At 41.1% G+C, this 23,148-nt stretch overlaps 1 protein-coding gene across 2 annotated transcripts in view; it reads right to left on the bottom strand.

The window, feature by feature from the left end:
• PDCD6 (programmed cell death 6) overlaps positions 1 to 21,047 on the bottom strand; it is a 30,412-nt gene extending 9,365 nt beyond the window's left edge. Inside the window, exons 1-4 of one of the 2 annotated variants that reach the window (XM_063130532.1) lie at positions 20,813 to 21,047; positions 20,510 to 20,571; positions 5,593 to 5,637; positions 3,002 to 3,160 (exon numbers count right to left, since the gene is read on the bottom strand). In XM_063130532.1, the coding sequence (XP_062986602.1) occupies positions 3,002 to 3,160; positions 5,593 to 5,637; positions 20,510 to 20,571; positions 20,813 to 20,865 (319 nt within the window). In that variant the 5' untranslated portion in view covers positions 20,866 to 21,047. The remainder of the gene's footprint in view (positions 1 to 3,001; positions 3,161 to 5,592; positions 5,638 to 20,509; positions 20,572 to 20,812) is intronic. The other variant, XM_063130541.1, reaches the window with a different exon arrangement.
• Between the last annotated feature and the right edge of the window lie 2,101 nt (positions 21,048 to 23,148).

Genomic DNA, 23,148 nt, shown 5'->3' on the forward strand with positions numbered 1-23,148 from the left:
ATAATATTGATTGCAATGATGAAGCCATCAGAACAAGTTAAAACTCCTGGCTCTTAACCACAAACAGAACCATTACTTGCAGGTAAATTTTACTGGATTCAAAAAAAATATTTTATGAGGTGAAGATCCAGGTATACTATGTGCACTAAGACATAACTAGCAGTACACTGCTGAAATAATACTTCAGTATCTTAAAGTCCTGGTGAGAAGTAGCACAAATGAGAATACTGTTTTACTGTACAAGTCTAATGAATAGCTGCTTTGTTGCTTCACTAAAGAAGGCATACCACACCAAAAAATACAAAAATAAGTAAGGCCACTCTGTAATGAAACAAGTTATATAGAATAGGTCTGTAAAAAGGCCAGGCCTAGCATAGAGTCAACAAATGTATCAAATGCATTGAACTACTGTCCTCAAAACAAGAGTGCGGGACCCTACAGAAGCATGAAAAGGTGCTTTCATTCACACAGCAAGGTGCCACATGCAGTAACACTGCATTCAATATTCTAGTTGCTCTTCTGCCTCTCAGCGTAGCAGGAGACCCTCACATTGACTCTCACATGAAAAGTTTGCAAACAAGATCCCTATGTTCAACGAGAAAAGGGAACGAAGATCCAGTTGATATATTCACCAAAGTGAGAAAGACAGACTACAGAATGAAAGGTTGATGAATTATTGTTCAGAAAACATTTTGAATGGCTAGTATTATTACTAGAGTGTATTAAAAGCAGCAGAAATTTTGATCCAAAATAATGGACACCCCAATTCCAAGCAGAGGCTTGCAATGCCATATTGTATGATTCCTAATGCTATGTTACCATAGCTGCTATACCATCTACTCTAAACCCAAATAACTGCTGCAGAATTTAATTAAATCGTTTGAAAATTACAAATACACATTTTGAAAAACTGATTAACTTGAAAAACAATTCCAAAGTATTAAATTCAGTGCATTAACATTAGCCACCGAGGTGATGTCAAAAATCTTTTTCAAAACTTCTCATTGAAATGTTACAACTGCCAACCTTTTTCACTATTTGTTACTAATTCGCTGTTTCTTTAGTTGAATCAAATTCTACATGTTTCCTATTTTAAAGGTTAAAGATGAAACAACTTCCTAATAGTAGAATGACAACGTTATACTCATTTTTTAAAAAACTAAATTACATTGGCTAAGAACCTGAATTTGCTTTTGGTGGTGGGAGTGTACCCTGAGCAGACTTCCAGTCGAGGAGAGGAGGAAGCTTCTACAAACACCCCCATTCCCCTGGCAGCCCTTTGTGCCCCCTGAACATCCGCTTATAGCTTAGGACTCTTTGGAACAAATGGAGGGGGACTGTGAGGGGGGGAATCAGCAAAAATCACCACCCATTTGTTCCAGATCATTGGATCTTGATCTCATCTGTGAATGAGAACCCCCCACCGCCGCCCGCACACAAAATGCCCCCCCCATGCTGTAATCGGGCTTTTAAAAAACCTCTATTGTTACAAATAGACAATATTTTATATTTTGATGTGGTGTTAATAAGTATATACATTTAATAAAAAAAAAGATAAATTGATACAAGATTTTTTTAACTTACTAATTCTCCGTATAAAACCAAATACAAAATCCACCCTATTTTTTTACACTGTATTTTAAAAAAGGTGAGATAGAATGCACACGTTGGCCACAATTTAGCATAACGGCAGGCACGCTTAAACCCACCGATATTAAAAGGCTTGTTCATTGCTCACTCTTAGATTCCGTATTAGTGAAACCAATTCCTTTAAAAAAAAAAAAATTGAAAGGCTTGTGATGGCATGAGGCCTTTTGCCTAAACTGTGTATATTTTCAACACTATAATGGAATATGTATATTTTTAATATTCTGAAGTGGGTTTTTTTCCCAATTAATAGTTCTTCTGAAAAGATCAGCTCCCCATGGTAGCATTTTGACATGCAGCTCTATCTCCCTGTGACAACTGAATCAGGTGAGGCTGTGCAGGTCCTGGACCAGAGCCTAGACTCAGTAATGGGCTGGATGAGGGCCAATAAACTGAGACTGAATCCTGGCAAGACGGAAGCCCTGTGGGTGAGTGGTTCCAGAGTCCGGGAGACAGGCTCATTGCCTGTTCTGGATGGGGGTTGCACTGCCTCTGAAAGAACAGGTTCATAGTTTGGGGGTACTCTTAGACCCATTTCTGTCGTTGGAGGCTCAAGTAGCCGCCACGGCTCGGAGTGTCTTTTACCATCTTTGGTTGGTTCTCCGACTACGGCCTCTCCAGGACAGGGATAGCTTGACCACGGTGGTACAGGCATTGGTAACCTCAAGATTGGATTACTGCAACCCGCTCTATGTGGGGCTGCCCTTGAAGCTGCTCTGGAAGCTGGAGCTAGTGCAGAATACTGTAGCTTGGCTGTTGTCTGGAGCTGCCCCTTTCCAGCATGTAACTCCTCTGCTGAGGGAACTGCACTGGCTGCCTATTCGCTACCGGGCCAGGTTTAAGGTTCTTGTACTTGTGTACAAAGCCCTAAACAACTTGAGACCAGGATACCTGAGAGAGCGCCTTCTCCCTTACCAACCTGCCAGGTCACTGAGGTCATCCGAGGGCCTGCTCCTGGTGGTTCCACCTAGATCCATCCTCCAATTGGAATCCACCAGGGGAAGAGCCTTCAGCGTGGTGGCGCCCCTCCTGTGGAATTCCCTGCCTCTGGAGGTCAGGCAGGCTCCGACCTTGTACTCCTTTCGGCGCCTCCTGAAAACATCTTTATCCCAAGAAGCCTTTCCTTAATATGCAGCCTTGAATCTCTGTTTTTGCTTCTTTTAAATTTTGTATTAACTGGTTTATTCTGTTTTTATTTTCATTTTATCTTGTACACTGCTCCGAAATTTTTCAATGGGGAGCGGTATATAAATATTCTAAATAAATAAATAATAAATAATTTTTCAGTCATTTGCCACAAAAGAAACAAAAAGATTGCAAGATACATGCTTAACTATAATTGCAAATGAATTACCAAAACCTGTTAGTGCTTGCTTTAGTTCCTGTTTGTCAATCATTCCAGAATTATCTCTGTCATACGTGCGAAAGACATTCTGCCAGTCAGAGATGTATTTCCAAACCCCTGTAAATTCATTGAAGTTCACTCCACCTTTGTTATCTCTATCAAACATAGCTGAAAGAAACAAAATCCAAATATCAATACATTAAAGTTACAGAACTAGATACCAGTCATTTCCCACTAATTTCCTGTTAATTTTAAATGGCAGGAATGTACTACTGAAGAAAGAAAATCTCATAAAGAGGTTAACTGCATTGCAACTATGATTTCCTTCTGCTTTTCAAGAAACACAGAAGTAACTCATACACATGGAGAAATACTTATTTTACAGAAGGCCAAGAAAAAGAATAAATGTTGTCAACATCTTTCCTAGAGGAACCCAGTTGCTATGTGCCATCACAAGGACCTTTGTTAGCCATCGTTTTTTCAAGGAATGCTTATCCTCACATGTGAGTCACCACATGTTGTGGCTTGTGTCATATGCAGCAAGCTATGAAGCTGTTTCTTTACTAACAATTTCATTAGAAGTTTAACAACTTGCACACATGTATCACTTATAAAACATTTTTATAACAGTTTATTTCTATTGGTAGTTGGGTTGTCAATACAAGCAACCTCTTGCATTCTACCCACCATATATTTGTTAATTATGATGTGACTCAAGTCTAGTATAAAATGCACTCCATTAATGCAGTCTAAGAGGAAAAAAGAAACAAATTAAAATGGAGGAGGAAAGAAATCAACATTAATTGAACACAGCTCATGCCTCTTTCTTTCAGGTCCTGAAATCTTACAAGAATGAACAAACCAGAAGAATGGCTTTTGTAACTTACAAGTAACTTGCATTTATTTCAATGGCTGCTATACAGTCAAAAGGAAGAAACTGACAGGCCTAATACTCTCTGTAGTGGAAAGGAAGATTTCTTTAAAGAATTACAGGTACTTCTCTCATACAAACAGCTGTTATGTCAAGCAGCCCATTAAGTACAGCAAGTTTAAGTAAGCTTAAGAAATCAACTTATCCCTTGGTTTTCATCTTTGGTTTAAAGAAAACCCCATACATATACGGAAATAAGACCCACTCTTTCCTAGCTTCATTTTAGGCTCAGCAGGGTGAGGAAGCCAGGGCGGTAAACTCTTCCCAACTCAGAGTAAGTAACTTTAAATTAAAACCAATGAACAAACACTAAGCTCTAAATTAACTCCCTACCTTCTCCCAGAAACAGAGTTCTAGTAAACAAACCCAATAATAATAATAACAACAACAACAACAATAATACAGTTATGAAGGTAGAATGCCAGCAGGGGTGTGGGGGCTTTCCAGTGTATTGCACTGAGTGCCACGTGTATGATTATCTCCCTACTGGACAGTATGATTATCTGCCTGCTGGTGTGTGCTTAGTGTAATGAGCTCCTGGCTCTTAGGGAACAAGTTTGTTCCCTTGAGGCCAAGGTTGGTGACTTGGAGAAGCTAAGAGAGGCAGAGAGGTTGATAGATGGGACCTAACAGCAACGTCCCGCTCCTTTGGTGACAGCTCCTCTGCAGTCACGGAGAATGAAAGTCTCAAGGAAGGAGAGCATCACTCTGAGGAAGAGGGAACTGATCCCTTAGAAGGGACCCATTCCTCAGGAGATGTGCAAATATCCTCTTGACTCCGGGGGGATGGGGGCTTGTGGTAGTGGGAGATTCAATAATTAGATACATAGACAGCTGGGTTTGTGAGGGGCATATAGGCCACATGGTAAATTGCCTGCCTGGTGCGAAGGTTGCGGATATCAAGTGCTGTCTAGATAGCATAGTAGACAGTGCTGGGGTGGAGTCAGTTGTCGTGGTCCATGTTGGTACTAACGATGTGGAGAAATGTAGTCATGAGGTCCTGGAAGCGAAATTTAGGTTGCTAGGCAAGACATTGAAATCCAGGACCACCAAGGTAGCTTTCTCTGAAATGCTACCAGTTCCACGCCCAGGGCCAGCTAGACAGGTGCATCTGAGAAGTCTCAATGCATGGATGAGACGATGGTGCAGAGAGGAGGGGTTCAGATTTGTTAGGCACTGGGGAACATTTTGGGACAATCTGGCCCTGTACAAGAGGGACGGGCTGCACTTAAACCAAAATGGAACCAGACTGTTGGCACTAAACATAAAAAAGGTGGCAGAGCAGCTTTTAAACTAAATCCTGGGGGAAAGCCGACAGCAGCTGGGAAGGAATTCTAGGAGGTTTCAAAATTTGTTCTGCATAGGTGGTGAGTGCGTACGTGTGACTGCACTTGAAGAATCAGTTACAGATAATAAATTTGTTTATAAAGGGCTAGTTTTTTTGCCCCCCTGCCTCTGTGCAGAATATTAATCTATGTAAATAGTAATGGGTTAAGACAGCAATACAAACCGTGTCATTTCAAACCAAAATATTCTCCCATTAATCTCCACTGACACAATTTTTTATCTAACAGTTTTACTGTGATATTTTGTTGACAAACTCTGGACTTCTTTGGTAAGCCTATATAAAAAAAACAAATACAAAAGTAGAAGCTTAAACATCACTTACATAAAATAGATCTAACTGTCGCTGGATTAAATGGCGTCCATGTTCCTAAAAGAAGGGGAGGAGAAAAAAACCAACTGTGAACACACACATGCAGGAAAACCTCAACAGTGACAAATTCATGGTGACAGGTGATTGGAACCTATAATGGCCAGAATCAGTACTGATTCTCAATTATGTCTATATGCCAGACTATCACCATATTATTCTAAAAAGAAGAAACAGACAAGAAATCTGCTGAAAGAATTGGAAGTTGACTTTCCTCCAATGCTACAATAAACTTATGTTATACACAGCTAAATTATTTTACAAGAAGAAGAAGAAGAAGAAGAAGAAGAAGAAGAAGAAGAAGAAGAAGAAGAAGAAGAAGAAGAAGGAAAGAAAGAAAGAAAGAAAGAAAGAAAGAAAGAAAGAAAGAAAGAAAGCAGGGCTTCTGACACATTCAATGCTTTATTTACTATTCATGTCGGCTGCCACTGACCCAGTGTGGTGTAATGATCAAAGAGTGTTGGACTAGGATTGTGGGGACCCAAATTCAAATCCTCACTCAACCATGAAGGTTACTGGGTATCTTGAGCCAGTCACCAACTCTCAGTCTAATCTACCTCATAGTGCTGTTGTGAAATTACAGTGGGAAGGAGGGAACCATGCATGCCACCCTGAGCTTCTTGGAGGGAGGCGGGCGTAAGATATAAATGTAGTATTTTCTCCTTGCAGAATTGACTTCCTAAATGTGACTACCTGTATACAGCCAAGCTCATAAACTACTGGTTTAAAGTTAACACATATCCATAACACAGACTTCCTAAAACATGTCAAAAGGAACCAGATTATCACAGTTTGGAACAGAAAATTAAAGGCTCACAGATGTTAGTGAGCAAAGTATGGGAGCAAAATCCTTCTAGAGTTCCTTAGTTTTACAGTGCAAAATATCATTTTGGATTACAATTTTATTTTAATATTACAAGTAAGGTATTACTGAGTTACATTTTAGAGAAATGAAAATGGATGTTAGGCAATGAGGAAAAAGGTGTGCAAAAAGATTGCAGTTTGCTTATAAAGCTGAATTAAAAAGCCCATGTATTAACAAGCAAGTGAATGTAAATACAAACCAGTCATATATGCAGTTATCATCCTGAGAATGCGTGCTCCCTGAGATGTTTATAACTTCTCTACATCTTAAGCATCATTTACTTTTTGGTTGCTCTTGTTGATTCATGTGGCAGCTGTGATTTTACAAGCTTTTAGTCACATCTCAGTCACATCTGATGCATGGAATCAAGCTAAACCTGAACCAAAAGCCAGAATTAACCTTTACATTTTCTTGAACCTCAACAGAAGCTGAATTATTACTCCAAAGTTCTTGTTGAACCTGAACCAAAAAGACCCCATACCCACCCCGCAATTCAAATTATTGGTTCAGAAAAAGGGATTGACAAAAGACACCTGATATAATGTGCTCACCACCCTAGTTTGCACAATCAAAACAAGTCACCATAGCTTATTTAAGCCAAAGTGGCTTGTTTAAATTGGAGGTGTATGCCAGGCACCATTAGCCTAATTACCTGTGCGGGTACAGCTTGTCATGTCCAAACCCAGGCAACAAGGCTTGTTTGAGGGGGAAACAACCATGATCTGTAGTTGGGTTTTTGAGAGTTGTTTCTCCCTCAAAAAAAGTCATGCTCCCCAGGGTTTGGATGTCGTGACAAGATGCACCCAGGTGAATACTCAGAGAAATGGTGCCTGGCAAGCGCTGTTAATTGAAGTTTGAAATCGCTCCCATGCTCTGCTCATCCTTAGCAATTCCTGGGTTAAGCAATCCAGGAACATTTTGCAGTGACATGACAACCGTTACAATACGTTGGAATACACCTTTGGAACATGACCTTGCATTTTGCTCTCGGAATGACTCTCTGACAGGGGGGAGAAAATATTTCCTTTCCACTATTCTGCTGGGGACAGAGGTTCTTTACAATTGGAACCAGGCAATAAACACACTAGGTTAATTCCTTTCCCAGAGTTTATTCAGTGGGAGAGATAAGATGACACCAAGCAGAGAAGAACATGGAAAGGAATAGGCAGATACAGAGTACTTACACCTCTTCAGTTACCAGGAACCCCTCTACTAACAGGTGTGCTCCAGAGCTGGTGAGCCATGGGATGATCCTTGCCCATGGAGAGGTTCTAGATCACACCTGTTACTATAATGGGATTCCCAGCATATAAAGGATTGTAAGTATTCTCTCTGCCTGTTTCTTTCCATGTTATTAATATCTTACCTTATTTCTTAGCCTAAAGAAAGTGCTTACATTATACACTAGTAATTAAGTCCAATTTACCAAAATACTGAAGCCAATCTAGTGCACTCCTGAGTTCTGTTAGCGTCCAAGGAAGAAACAAAACAGAATATTTACGCTCTTGTCCTACATTATCAGTTGTATTAGTTTGCTAATTCTCTGAATAGGAAGTTATAATTACTTTTTGTTAAGTCAACAGATGAGGAGCAGGGCTCATACTCCATATTCAGGTCTATTTTAGGGACTTTAGGGTACTTTCAGGTCAAAAAAGGAACCAAAAAAGGGACCTCATAAAAACTATGGAAACAACTAAAACATCACTCAAAAGAATGTTGTTGTTTTAAACCTACCAATAAGCCGGTTAAGGTCAAACAATTAAAAAAAAAAATTTCAATGCATATTAATTTTTAAGTTCAATTTTTAGCTTGTCTTTTAACTTTACCTCAACTTTTAAGTTCATTGATTATTTTAGCCATATTAAACAACCCAAAATAAGTTTTTTGAAAAATTTATGTACATTATTATGATTTTCAGTATAATTTTTTGGGCAAGTTGCAGCAATTCAGGCCTGATGTCTTTAAAAATTGTTAAGTTTCAACCTTTTGTCCCGGGTACGACATTAAACTGCCTCTTCAGGGCCCTTTCCCCTTGTTAAGTTTTTATTTTATTTTTTTGCCCTGGAGTCTTTCCTCTTTGGTTGGCATTTCTTCCATTTCTTGTGGTAGCTGTACCTTTCTTCTTTCCTGTAGATCTCCCTTGGCCACTTCTTGTGTTTTTTCCATCCTGAGACTGTTAGGTTATTGAAGGGCTAAGATTGGTGTTGTTGTTTTTTGTTATAGGTGCTTGGAGACGATACGGAAAAAAATACGTCAAAAGTTTAACTTTGTTAAATGGGGAAGCGCCATCCTAGTAAAGATTGGTTGCTACAAAAAGATTCATTCACTTGGACATCAAATCGGGACATGGGCAAAAATTATAAGTGACACTGAAGTGTTTGTGACTCTAAAATAAATATTACCAAAGGTTTTGAAAAAATTAGTCAACATGTTGCCACAAGAAAACATTCAAAAAACTTTGAAATAAAACGTCGTACCCGGGACAAAAGGTTGAAACTTACCAATTTTTAAAGACATCAGGCCTGAATTGCTGCAACTTGCCTAAAAAATTATATGGAAAATCATAAAAATTTACATACATTTTTCAAAATAACAATAATCATATACCCATTTTTAGGGACTTTAGGGACCTAGGATTAAAAGGGGGAGTTTTAGGGGCTTTGTTTCAGTTTAGGGAGTTTTAGGGACTTTAGGGACCAAGTATGAGTCCTGTGAGGAGTCATAACAAAACCCTAAAGCAACAATTTGCAGTGAGGTGGGGCTTAAAACTGTACCATGAGAGAACTGTTAGGGTTTGAATCCTGATGTAGTCATTCTTGGAGTAGAATACTTAAATCAATAGAACAAGTTAGTTTACTGTGTGTCTAAATCCAGATGCCACATATTATACTGTACTTTGGCCTCAAAGGAGGGAAGCACCATAGCACAGTGTGATGGAACACATGCTTTGCATGCAGAAGGTCCCAAATTCAATCCCCAGTTTCTCCAGGTAGGGCGAGGAAAGAATCCTGGCTAAAACCCTAAAGAGCTGCTGCCAGTCAGTGCCAGCAATATTGGGCTAGATGGATTAATTATCTGACTTAGTAAAAGGCAGCTTCCTATGTACTTACACAGAGGAGGCTGCCTACTGCGTCTCTATAGCCACCACAGATGTCATCCATTGCTCCACATGGATGAACTTTTATTCCTGTTTAATGCCTAAAACTTTACAATTGGCTCAGCATCAGTAAATCTCTGTGTCTACAGTTATAGCTAATAATACATATGCACTTTTACTTGGGAAGTATCTTAATAATAATTTGTGTGTGTGCAAAACCAGACATTTCTGTATTATTTATGGAGTAAAGAACCCAGAGTTAATCCAACAACAAACCATGGCCAATTATTCAGTTAATGCTATTATTGCTTGAACTATAAACAAAACAGGGTGGGTTTGCATGATCATTTTCAGATATAGTGGCTTAACAAACAATCCTGGACCCGTGCAGTGCTTTAGGGTTGTGGATGTTTTGTTAATCATGCTGACTACTCACCCTTGCTGGGTTTGGATGACATGACAACCTAAGAGTGGGATAGGGCTACAGAATAGTTGTGCAAACCATTATTTAATGATCATGCAAACCAGGTCACAGAGTTTTCTGGTTCACATGTCATGTTAATTGAAAGTGGACATGAAGAGCCCACAGGAGGCAGTGTGCTCATCACTTAGCTCGGCCCTGGTAATTCCTGGGTTAAATAACCCAGGTATTGCAGCATGATGTGCAAACCAGTACCAGCTTTGGAACAAGCCAGGATCTTAAACAAACTTGAAACTATGGGACAGTCTCTGCAATTCAGACACTTTAAAATATTCACAAGAGGAAACCATCAGCTATCACTTACTTTCCCCCACTCTCACATACACCTTAAAAGAACCTTATGAACTACACTAGGGATATCCAGAAAATAAACCATGGCCCATGGGTGGACTGTTTCATGCAGATTTGTTATGCTTTAAAACAGGGTCCCCAACCTTTTTGAGTCAGTAGGAATATTTGGAATTGCGAGAGAATGTCATGGGTGCTCTCACAAAAGGACTACCATGGCCAGTTTGCCCACTCATAAAATGACTTCCATGAGGAGCATGGTCAATCACAAAACACTAATTTCCCAGAAGGCAAGCTGATGAGACTAAAATAAAAGTAACTTGCCCAAGACTCAAGTATAAGCCAAAATTCCAGACTGAGCTCTAATATGGAAAACCACCCTCTTAAAACCAAATAAAGATGGCTCTGGAAGGCAAAACTTCACTTTGCAACATGACACCCTCCTCCTGATGATGATATAAAACAAAAATCAGGAGGGGCAGAGAGCCCGGTGGGCACCTTGAGATGTGTCCATGGTCACCATGTTGGAGACCCCTGCTTTAAGTGATCTTGCACTCTTTGTAAATTCAACATATATAGACCATGGGGATTCTAATTTTAAAAAATGACCTGCACAAAATTGAAGCAATTCTGTCCCTGAACTAGACAAATTGTACTCCAGCTTCCTGCCATCACTAGTGATTATCAAATTACTTTTTCCTCTCTACTCCTGCACTCACTACTTTGCAACTATTAGATCTTCAACTACTAAACTTATCTTTAACTTATCATATTCCAACCCCTTCAGAATCCTGTAGTCCTTCTCTCACTCACCCCTATGTAATATGAAGGCATGTAGCAATGTCTCCTTATGGTATTCCTATATTTTTATAAAAGCTTCAGTATCCCTCTAATTTGTATCTAAGAATTTAGAGATACAGGTGAGACCTGCAACAAAATGTTGCACCATATCTTTACCTTTTCACAGGTATATTTCTGTTTAACATACTAGCCATATCACCATTCAGATATTATAAGCCTTCAGGGTCTCAAGGACACCAATTTGCTCTTTTCCCACCTTCTGGTTGTCCATTTTTCTTTTCCAACTGACACTCAACATTTCATGAAGGCCATTAAGCATATTCATCCTCATTTGGTTATTGGGGATGGGGGTGGGAAGTTTTGCTCCCTTTTGGGTTTTTTTGTTTGCTTTATACTTTTGCATGCCTCAGGGTTCACCCAAGTATACTGATACCTCCCACTCTTGTTTCTCAGAATTAATAACTGCCTTTACAGTCAGGAATTAATCAAAAGGAGTACCCAGACATGTACACTCTAGTCTAGAGCCTTCAGAATACACTTTTGTCTTAAAGGGTTTTACAATTAATTACAATTTTACAATTACAATTAGTTTTCTGAATTTTTATTTCTGGTGTGTATGGCTTGGAGCAGCTTTATTTTTAATTCAAAATTTCAACCTAAATGAACAAGCTATTTTTGAAACAAAGACCAGATTTGGTGGGGATGGGGATGGAGAAAACAAATTCTGTTGTTTTCTGTCCCACAAAGAAAGCACTTTACTATCTCAGTGAAACTCTGCAATCATAAGTCTCCAAAAATGTCACAATCCACCAAAACTCAATTTGGCAACATTATTCTGGGAGGATTCTAGTAGAACAAAGCTTGCTCTGTGGATAGGTGGGGTGGAATTTGCAGTAGGTGTGCACAACTTTCCATGCTACAGTTTGTACTATAACAGCCCTGTTGTAGGAGGGTGAAGCAGGAAACTCAACACAGTGAGACTACTATCTCTTGTGGTGTTGAACCACTATTTGCAATAGGACCTAGAAATAGCAAAATGTGCCAGTAGCAGCAGCTTGAGTAGTATTTTATGAATTCAGTCTTTGGCTTCTCACAAGGAACAAAATCATAAACTGTCCACCCTAGACTTCTCTTTTTTGAGCAGCTACATTTTGTACCCTTGCTACTAAAGCCTCACTTCACAGGCAGAACTCTCTAGGGCACATGAACAGAGAGACAGATTAACATTATAGATCACAGAAAATTAATAAGAAATTGAAACAAAACTGCCAACAAGCAATCAGAGAGCAAGGCCTGCTACAAACACACCTGAGTTCTCTCATTATTTACAATATTTATATACTGCTCAATTATCTAACACAGATGCCAGAACAGTGAACATAGATAAACGGTAAAAGAAAGATTAAAAAAGCAAATTAAAATTGTTCAATTTAAAAGCAAAGGAACCAGAAAAACAGTAGCTAGTCAGTTGAGGAAAGTTTCACGAAACAGAGTTGTTTTCAGGAGGCACCAGAAGCAGCATAGTGTTGGCGCCTGCCTGACCTCCAGTGGCAGAGTTCCATATAAAAGGGGCCACTACACTAAAGGCTCTTCTTCTGGTGGGTTACAATCAGGCCACAGGTCCACACGGAACCACCTCAGGAGCATGCCCTCTGATGACCTGTGTTCGGGCAGGTTGGTAATGGAGAAGGCTCTCTCTCAGGTATCCTGGTCCCAAGTTGTTTAAGGCTCTGTACACTAGTACCAAAACTTAAACCTGGTCCAGTAGCCAATAAATACCCAGTACAATTCCCGCAGCAAAGGAGTTATATGCTGAAAAGAGGCAGCTTCTGACAACAGCTCAGCTGCTACATTCTGCACTAGCTCTAGCTTCCAGAGAAGTCTTAAGGGCAGCCCCACATAAAGTGCATTGCAGTAATCCAGTCTTGAGGTTACCAATGCCAAGCTATTGTGGCCAAGCTATCCCTGTCCAGAAGAGGCCAGCTGAAGCTGGTAAAAGGCACTCAGAGCCGCAGCATCCACTTGAGCCTCCAGCGACAATGATGGATCTAAGAGTACTCCCAAACTACGAACCTGATCTTATTTAGAGGGAGTGCAACCCCATCCAGAATAGGCAATAAGCCTATTTCCAGGACTTGGGAACCCTCACTCACAGGGCTTCTGTCTTGCCAGGATTCAGCTTCAGTTTATGGGTCTTCATCCAGTCCATTACTGAGTTTAGGCACCAATCTAGGACTTGCACAGCCTCTCCTGATTTAGATGTCACAGGGAGATAGAGCTTTGTGTCATCAGTGTACTGATGGCATTTTGCTCCAAATTTCCTAATGACCGCTCCCAAAGGCTTCATATAGATGTTAAACAGCATTGGGACAAGATAGTGCCCTGCAGTACCCATAGCTTGCCAAGGGGCCAAAAAATGATCAGCCAATGTTACTCTCTGAAATCGACCCTGCAGGTAGGACTGGAACCACCGTAACTCAGTGCCTCCAACGTCCATCCCACACAGTCAATCGAGGCGGATACCATGGTCGATGGTATCAAAAGCCAATCTCTCAATAAAGGTCATCCATCAGGGCGACCAAGGCTGATTCAGTCCCATAACCAGGTCGTAAACCCAGATTGAAATGGGTCTAGATAATCAGTGTCCTCCAAGAATGCCTGTAGTTGTTCTGCTGCAACCTTCCCTAAGAAAGGGATATTTGAAACAGGGCGATAGTTGTCAAATACCATTGGGACCAGAGTGGGCTTCTTCAGGAGTGTTTGTACTGCTGCCTTTAAGGATGAGAGTGACCACCCCTTCCCATAGAGAAGCATTCACCACATCCTGGACCCACCCAGTCAAACCCCCTCAGCTAGCTTTTATTAGCCAGGAGGGGCAAGGATTGAGAGGACACATAGTCGGTCGGTCGTATTGCTTCAAGTACCTTATCAACATCATCAAGCCGCAGCAGCTGAAACTGACCCCACAAAATCAGGCAGTTGGACACCTGGACTGAAACTGCGCTAATAACAGCATCAAGTTTGCTGTGGAGACAAATGATTTTGCCCTCAAAGTGAGATGCAAAAAGGTCGCAGCAGTCACACTACTTCAATGTAAGAAAATGATCACCCCTCATTTTTGATACATACATACATACATATATATATATATATATATATGCCACAGACCATGGCAATTTCCTGATGCATGTACCAACAACCTAACAGACACCTGAGCACATACTATCCGTTAGCTCCAGTGATATGGGGTGAAAATATTCCGGTATCTTTTCCAATGATTTATTTTTCTGCGGGAAATTTTCCATTTCATAAATTCATTAGTAAAAATGAATGTATGCCAGTCGCAAATACAATATTAGGCAAGCTTGGAAGTTTCAAAATTGAAAATACTGTTATTCAAGTGATTATCCCTAGCAAGTATGTGAGAGAACACATGTATGTCATTGAAATATACATGTCTCAGAATGAAATAGAACTAATCAGTGTTGATAGCGAAACTTTAGTGGAAGAGAGGTGAACTCTGTTGAAATAGAAGAGTGGTTGTCAGCGTATCATGCAGTTATATTCAGATTGCTAAAATTAATGTCTAAACAGTTTTCAGTACTTCGTGTTTTCCCCCCTTTAAATTTAAACAATGTAAGGGAAGTCCATACAGTATTGCCTGTATTTTTTTTCATGTATTCCAATAAAACTGTCTACATAATATAACATTGAAATCATATTGTTTTAATTCCCGCCCCACCCCACCCCACAAGAATCTTGCGCTGTTTTGGACCAAAAATTAACATGGGTATTTTTCCTTTTTTTGTTGTTAGTTTACTAAATACAACTAAAATAAATATGCTAAATTGGATGCTCAGAATTCAACTAGGGTATCAGAAATTTGTCCAATGTGAATGACCCTAGGCAAATTAACTTAATTTGCATTGGAAATTTTTCCAACTCAAAAATTTCAGAAATCCCACATTACTGTTTAGCCTCTGTGATAAAGGGGCTTTCCAGAAATTACCAGGGAGTGGCTCTAAAGTGCTGGCCCCAACCCCAGGCCACACAGCTCCCCCTGTCCCTTACACAAGTAGGCTTCTATGGGAGCTAGAACCTTGTCTCACACAGAGTTCCATCTCCTGGGAAAACCTACAGGTGTAGACTTTTCTCTTCAGACATCAATGCTAAGATGAAGTTGTGAAAAGCCACATAGCATCACACCACAGTAATGGAACAAGGGGGCTATATTTCCTATAGGAAAAAATGTGCACATCCTTTCAGTGCTACATGTATTAAAAAGCTTAATGATATAGCTTTCAGATGTATACACATGGCAAAAATTGACTGATTTTCACACATAACACTGTACACATCCGACTTTTCCATTCACACCTGTGCAGAAAAGACTGCATGCATGAAGAAGTTCTGAAACTACCATAAAAAATATACAGTAATACATCTTCCTACATACATTCCTGGTTGTTGTTGCTTTAACGTAATGTTGTATCAAGTCCCATGGCCTTCTGCCTCCTTAGGGTATGGAAAAGAGAGACTGGCTGTAGTGCTGTGTAGGATAAAAAGTCTTTTATGGTATTGTCAAAAAATAAGTTTTTTTTTTTAAAAAGCTCAGCTTTTCGGATGCCAAGATCCTTCATCAGGTGCTACAAAACAACACCCATACTTAGAAGAATACTCAACATTTTTCTCAGAGGTTTTGTTGTACTGTTCTAAATATTATTTCCATTGCTAAATCTTTTGTATTACCAGTGCAATACAATTCCTTTCCTAGATACACGTCCATTTTTAATTACTTCTGAAACGTTGAGCTTTTTGAACCTTTTAAATAAAAATCGTATTTTTTTGACAATACCATAAAAGACTTTTTATCCTACACAGCACCAGAGCCAGTCTCTCTTTTCATACCAGATAGTGGTGCTTTTTCTCCTTTTTTCTCATCTTCTGCCTCCTTAGCAGAAAAAGTAACAATCATTAAGGAACTCCTATGAAAAGCAGCGAGGAGCTAGCAAACATCAAACTAGGATTCAAGGACGAGACACAACTGCACTTCCTGGTATGTCAGCTGTAATTAATTTTGCTGCTAAATTTTAAGACACTTGAAGTTTGTTCCCTGAAAGTCATCTGTCTTATTTATACAATTTATGCCACAGCCTAACTTGAGATCAGCTGAAATCTGAATTGAGCAACACACCCAGAAGTTCAATTTACTTCTCACACTGGATTCAATTTCATTACCACAAACTTTCTGTACAATCCTTGTTTTCTGCACCCTCGCTTCCAAGACTCACTAACAATAAAAGTTCTATTGTTTAAAATTTCATTCAATGTGCTTTTAGAATACAGAGTTTGCAGAATACAGGCTGGTCTGCATCATCAGATAAACCACCTGCCATCTGGGTTCAGACAACATGACAAGTTATGGCTGCGGTTAGAATACTCAAAAACCATCTAGCACATTACAATTGGCTGTAGTAATTGTGTGAACCAGATCAATGGCAAGCTGTAGGTATAATCACACAATATTTCAACTATCAACAGATATAACAGCCAAAATAACGTCCAACATTTCTCTCATTTAGATCAATATAGATTTTCTTTGATATTGAACCACCACAGAATATTATAGTAAAAAGCTTCATTTGCTGCTCTCTTCTGGCAATCACAAGTTTTTAGATGACCGTAAACTTGGCCATATTGGGTAATAGTGGTTTTGGAATCAAACCTTCACATCCTCATTTACTTCTTTAAACTTAACTGCTTTACTGCTCTTGCAACAAACCATGACAATATTATCCCCTCCTTCTCTGAATAATAAATAGGTTGCTTTGTTTCAACTTGTTATTTTCAACAGCCTTCATTTTCACACACCACTCCTAGTTTCAAACCAGGATTTTCTATCCCTATTAACATAGCTGACTTAACTATCACTTATAGGCAAGAATGCCTCTTAATATAGCTATGTTATATAATATTGTAATTACTGATATTTAAATTTACAACAAACAGAGTAATAAAAGGTTAGAATTTTGACCTAGTCTTTTATTAGGTATTTATGTAGGGGAAGATTATTCTAATCAGCCTTAATCATGATGAGTATAGAATCAAAAGTGTTTATCAGTTGGGTGTTTATTATCAGTTATTTATTCTAGATTCATCTGAACTAAAAGCCTACAATAAGGACCCCTTGCACTTCAGAAGTGGGTGCTTTTTACTGCCTTACATTATGTAACTTGCAGCATTTTCTTTATCTAATTACCCTTACTGTTACTAGTTTTCTTATGTAGATTGTCACACATGACAATTATGCACATACATGCTGGAAAGCCACAACTAGCATGCATCGTAAAAGAGAGATGTAATAGCCCCATATAAAAAAAATCTACGTTATGGTTTTCATGCATTTTCCTACAGAAAAGTAGTTTCTGTCTGTGACCATTGGGATGAAACCAAAGTGGTCCAGGACTAAAGCTGCAAATATGTCAAGTGGATGTACTATCAAATTTCCCCCCAAGGATCTGAGGGCAGCGTACATGAAGTTATCCCATTGTTTTTGTGCTCACAATAACCCTGCAAAGTAAAGTAAACTGAAAGATTGAGACCAATGACAAAGATAGTGACCAATTGCCTTCGCAGTTTTGAAAAAACCTGTGCTTTTGCTGTTGCAGTAGCTGATCCCAACACAGAAGACAATGCAGACATTCCAGTGGCCACTCCGCTCGCGGGGCCCACCCCCTGCCTGGCTTCTGGCGACCAATCAGGGACCGCCGCCTCCTCAACACCTGAGTGAGGTCAGACAGTAGAAGGGCCATGTTCACCTCACTCTAGCATAGAAAGTCGGGGTAAGTCCCCAACTTTTTATATCCGCAGCTTCGTGGGAAAGCCCTGCGATGGTTGCAAAGTGGCTGCTGCGTCGTATAACTGACACAGCACTACTGTGAGACTTTTAAAACATACAGACAGCCCCAAGGGCATCAATGAAGTCTTATGTTGAGCAGAGATTTGGATAGATTTCTTCGAAGTTTAACAGCTTTATTACTATAAAGCTTTTAAACACCTTCCCTATATATTCTTCCCCCACATTTCAAAGGGTATAGAGAAGACTTTGTTCTGGGTCCTGTTCATTCTGGAAGTGTCCCCTCCATGGGGGACATGGAGCAGGACCTTTTCAGTGGTTAGTGTCTCCTTGGCGCGTGATAGAATTTTCCTAGGGGTTGGTTAGACAGTTGTTTTCATATTTTTGCTACTACCACACTGGAGCCGGTGTGATGTAGTGGCTAGAGTGTTGGACTGGAAGTTGGGAGATCTGTGTTCTAGTCCCCAATCAGCCATAGAAGCTCACTGGGTGACTTTGGGCTAGTTACAGACTCTCATCCCAACCTACCTCACAGGGTGGTTGATGTGAGGATAAAAATAAAGAGGAAGCTTATGTATGCTGCCTTCAGTTACTTGGAGGAATAAAATCTCTACCTATAAAGCAGAAAGTATGTGTGTGTCACGTATGTCCTGAAATGTTTACCCACTTCCACATATGGAACTGCCTTAATGCTGTTCACCCAGGCAGGTCTTCGTGTACATGGATCAGAAAAAAAATCTAAAAACTTGAATTTTGGAGTTTTAAGTGTTTTTAAAGAATTTAATAAAAAAAAAAACTAGGTTTATGCAAAGTGAAACTGGGAAATAATTCCCAGTATGCTTTGGGTGGGAAGTCAGACTTCCTGGCCTTTGGCAGCCATTGTGATTCATAAGCTCACACTCAAGCAGTCAACCCAATTCTACATAAAAGGAAACAACCTGCATAAATGGGCTGCATCCATTTGCAGTGCCTCCTCCCAACTGCCATATGTGGTTTTAGATACAACAGCATGTTTTTGAGAGGCCAAACTCTGGACATGCTCAAAGGCACTTCGGCCTGATATCAGTTTTCTCAGAAACTGAGGGAAGCATACACGCAGCCTTCACCCTTGGGAGAGAAGGAGGAAAGGGAAGCACTCTGTGCATGCCCAGAAACAAGCTTGATGAAGGGGGCAAGTGCTCATCTCTTCAGTACAGGCTCCTAATGGAGCACTTCATGGGTTAGAAGTGTGGGCTGAGGCAGTCCCAGCAGGACTTGTGCACATCCACTGACAGCCGCTTACCTGCCCTCCTTGGCAATGTTACTCCTCGATGTTCTCTCAAGGAGCAGCATCAGCCACGAGAGGAGGAAAGCGCCTCTCAGAGAACATGGGCACCTGAGGGCCGCCAAAGGCATGCTGGGATGCGTAGTACTGGCATCACTATCTCTCAGTCCTAACTTGGCCCCCACTAACTGACTTTCCCCAACTGCCACTAACTCCACCCACCATTCCATTCTAGCCTTAGCTGTCAGTCATTCCTCCATTCACTCTTCTGTTTCAATAGCCTTGGGTGGGAGGGAAGATTTATCAGGCTGTGGCAGCCATCATCTCAAAGTGGCTCGCCTTCCTGGACCTGAAGGGAGAGCGCCTGGGTTGGCTGCCCATCGGGAGTAGAAGGGAAAGAGGTCACAGCATTGGGCAAAAGGCATGCAGGGAGTTGTAGTTTTTGTTTTCTGTGGGTACAAGGAAAATCAAGACGACAACTTCAAGAAGGCCCTGGCCAGGCATTGAGGGGGAGAGAGAGAAAAGAAACTAATTTAATTTGTTTTAAAGTTACTTCACAGGCCTAGGACAGGCCTACCTTGCAGGGTTGTTGTGAGGGTAAGGGGGGGAATGAATTTAATTTGTTTAAAGCTTAACTCACATGCCTAGCAGGCTGGTGCTAGGCCTGTGAGTTAAGCTTTAAACAAATTAAATTCATTCCCCCCAACTAACCTAAAGATGAATAAGTTGCATAGAAATTTGTCATATATCAAATAAATGTTATACCGTATTTCTTCGATTGTAAGACGCCATCGACCCACACTAATTTCAGTACCACCAACAGAAAAAAAAACCCTAAGGCACACCCGCGATTCTAAGACGCACCCTGTTTTTAGAGCTGTTTAGGGGGGGGGGAAGTGCGTCTTAGAATTGAAGGAATTATTCACAGACCAGAGCAATGCCGGGCATATCAGCTAGTAAATAAATAAATTACCATGATTGAATTTTAATGAATTTCTCTGGTCGCCTTTTGATTGGTCGTACTGTTTATTCATTCATCTGACCGAAATGCAAAACACTTGGGTGTATTTTTAATTTATATTTTTTTAAAAAAGCATTGCGTAACTATCAAAAACCCACTCTCAGTGGGGGCTGTGGGGGAAGGGGGGAGAGAGAGAGTAAACCTCCTGTCCTCACCACGACAGTGCCTTTCGGAAGGAGGAAGCGAGCTCCTGACTTACCGTTGGAGAGCGCGTGCTGGAGCTCGGTGTCCGAGATCACCCCGCTGCGGTCTTTATCCACCCTGAGACGAAGCACAACAGAACGTTTCCTATGTAAAAGCGCGGGATATTTGGGGGGCGGGGGGCGAAGGGAGCTGAACGCGCACCCCGTTAAACAGGCCGCACCCAGAATTCCTGAGGGGAGCGGGGGTTGGGCGGGGAGAGGCTCCCTCCTCTACCTTGCGCGTTTCTCCTCTCGACCCGCCACTACTACGCGTCGCCTCCCTGAGAGGAAGCGAGGAGAGCCGGGGAAGAGCAACTCACCTTTGAAAGACTCCCCACAAGAAGTTCGCGTCGGGCATTCCCATCGCCGCCATCGCCCACACCGACCTCCTCGGCGTGAAGAGCGAGAGGGAAACCAGCCGCACCTCCGCTCGCTGTCTGAGGAAGGCCCAAGTTCCGGGTTTCCGTTGGAGTCGCTGCGGGAGGCAAGGCACGGCAAGGCAAGGCACGGCCTCTTCCTCCGCTGCCCCTCACGCAAACCCCGGCGCACCCAGCTCTATGGGCGGACGCACAACTCCGCTGACGAAACCCCGCAGCTCAGGAGGAGGAGAAAAGCGCTCAAGCAGCGTCCTGGGCGGGACTGGTGTCTTCTTCCCGTATTGGGTGGTTCCTCCTTAATCCTTCTTCTCGGTCAAAGGTTCTAGAGACATCGCTTTCTCCAACCTGGTATCCTCCACTCCAGATGTGTTGGACTTTGGCCCCGGCGAGACCAAGCAATGGCGTACCAAGCCGCAGCTACCCGTAGAAATGACAAACGCAGGATTTTAGCTTAGATGTGATTGGGCACTAATGTGCCCCGCCATCGGCAAGAAGTGGCAGCAAAATCAGGACGTCGTGCACTAACTCAGGTCTTACTTTATTAAAAAAAACCAAAACGTATTGAAACGTGTAAAAGTACAATACACTTCGTGGTAGATCATTGGAGCATGGGGCTCTCTGTGCATGCTATTGTCAAAGAGGTTTACACAATAAAATGCAATGTAACGGTTTACTACAGTTAAATATAGTGCCACAGCAGTTTATTTTGAATACACCAAATGTTAAAGCCTGGGGAATTGTTAAGGAAATACTTGCCTGACACCTAAAAAAATAATAATCTTCGGTCTCCTTGGGAGAGAATTCCACAAGTCAACGCCACAATCAAAAAGTCCTCTCCCCCATTGACACCAATATTTCTTCAAGATGGGAGGGACACCCAACAGAGGACCTCAAAAATTTTACTAAATCCACTTACCACGTGCAGAATTGTGCTCAGAAATTGACTGGAAGAGAGCAGAGCAAGATCAGGTCCAAAGGACTTGTTCTAATTAGTAGCCTAGCAGCCGTGTTTTGAACTAACTGCTGTTTCCAAGCAGTCCTCAAAGGCAGCTTTACAAATAATGCATTGCAATAACATAATCTAGAGGTTACCAGAGCTCAGTTGGCAAAAGGCACTCCATATCCAAAGGCCACTTGCTTCTCTAGGATAGACCTGGATCAATGAGCACCACCAGCTATGAACCTATTTTAACAAGAGTGCAACCCCACCTATATTAGGTTCAACACCACTTTCCAGGATAGATGAGCAACCCACCAACAGTACCGCCACACTATTTTAAAGGAAAGAGAGAATTGAGTGTCATACATTTATTGACTCAAGAGCGACCTTTGCTGCAAAGCAATGCATGTTTGGAAAGGTGATTTTGGTTTGAAAATCTACACTAGCCTCATCCCCATCTCTAATGTGCAATATTAAAAGCAGGCCACATTCCGAGCTTTTGTAAGCCACACACACATCAATATGGGGATAATGGTCTGTATAGGCATTGACATGACTTTCTTAAATGTTGAAAATTGTTAAAAAGACCAAATTATTTTTCACAAGTAGTAAGATTCAAGTCTTGAACTTGCATTTTTGATCAGTTACCTTTTGTTTCAGGGTGGATACACTGCTGGTCAATCTCAGCAACTTCTAGGGCCATCTTCCCCATATGTATTATGTCGAGTTCTGCTGACTAGGCAAAAAAACTTGGCTTTTACCTGCTATTGTAATGTCACATGTCCCTATTTAACATTAGAAAAATGTCCCTCTCATCTCAACATCTGTGCCTTGTTCAAGTCAGTCCACTTACCTCTGTCCAGCAGTCTGTCATTAAAATAATATACATCTCATATAATTCAGCCCATGTGATGCCCCTCTTTTCTTCTGAAGGCTTCTTCTCCCTGTTTTTAAAGTCTTCCATGGCATTACACACCCCTCTCTTTTGCCTTCATATCCTTAACTATTCCTACCGATGATATCTGCTCCTCCAACTTTACCACCTTCAGCCATCCGAAAGTCTCAAGCTCTTTTGTTCCATGCCATATCCAAAGCCCCTTACAGGGTGCCACCTCTGTCTTCTTTCAAATACTTCCCCAAAGCCCCCCCTTTTTTTCCTTGTGAAGCCCTTGCTTAACTCTCCAGACTTAGGGCATTCTTCTCAAACCTGGTGAAGTCCAAATGTTTTGGACTTTAACCCTCATCAGATCCAGTCAGCATGGTCACTGATGAGGAATGCTGGGAATTATTTTTCACAACACTTAGATTGCACCAGGCTGGGGAAAGCTATACACACATC

The sequence above is a fragment of the Elgaria multicarinata genome, chromosome 1 (genome assembly GCF_023053635.1).
Source record: "Elgaria multicarinata webbii isolate HBS135686 ecotype San Diego chromosome 1, rElgMul1.1.pri, whole genome shotgun sequence".
NCBI lineage: Eukaryota > Metazoa > Chordata > Lepidosauria > Squamata > Anguidae > Elgaria > Elgaria multicarinata.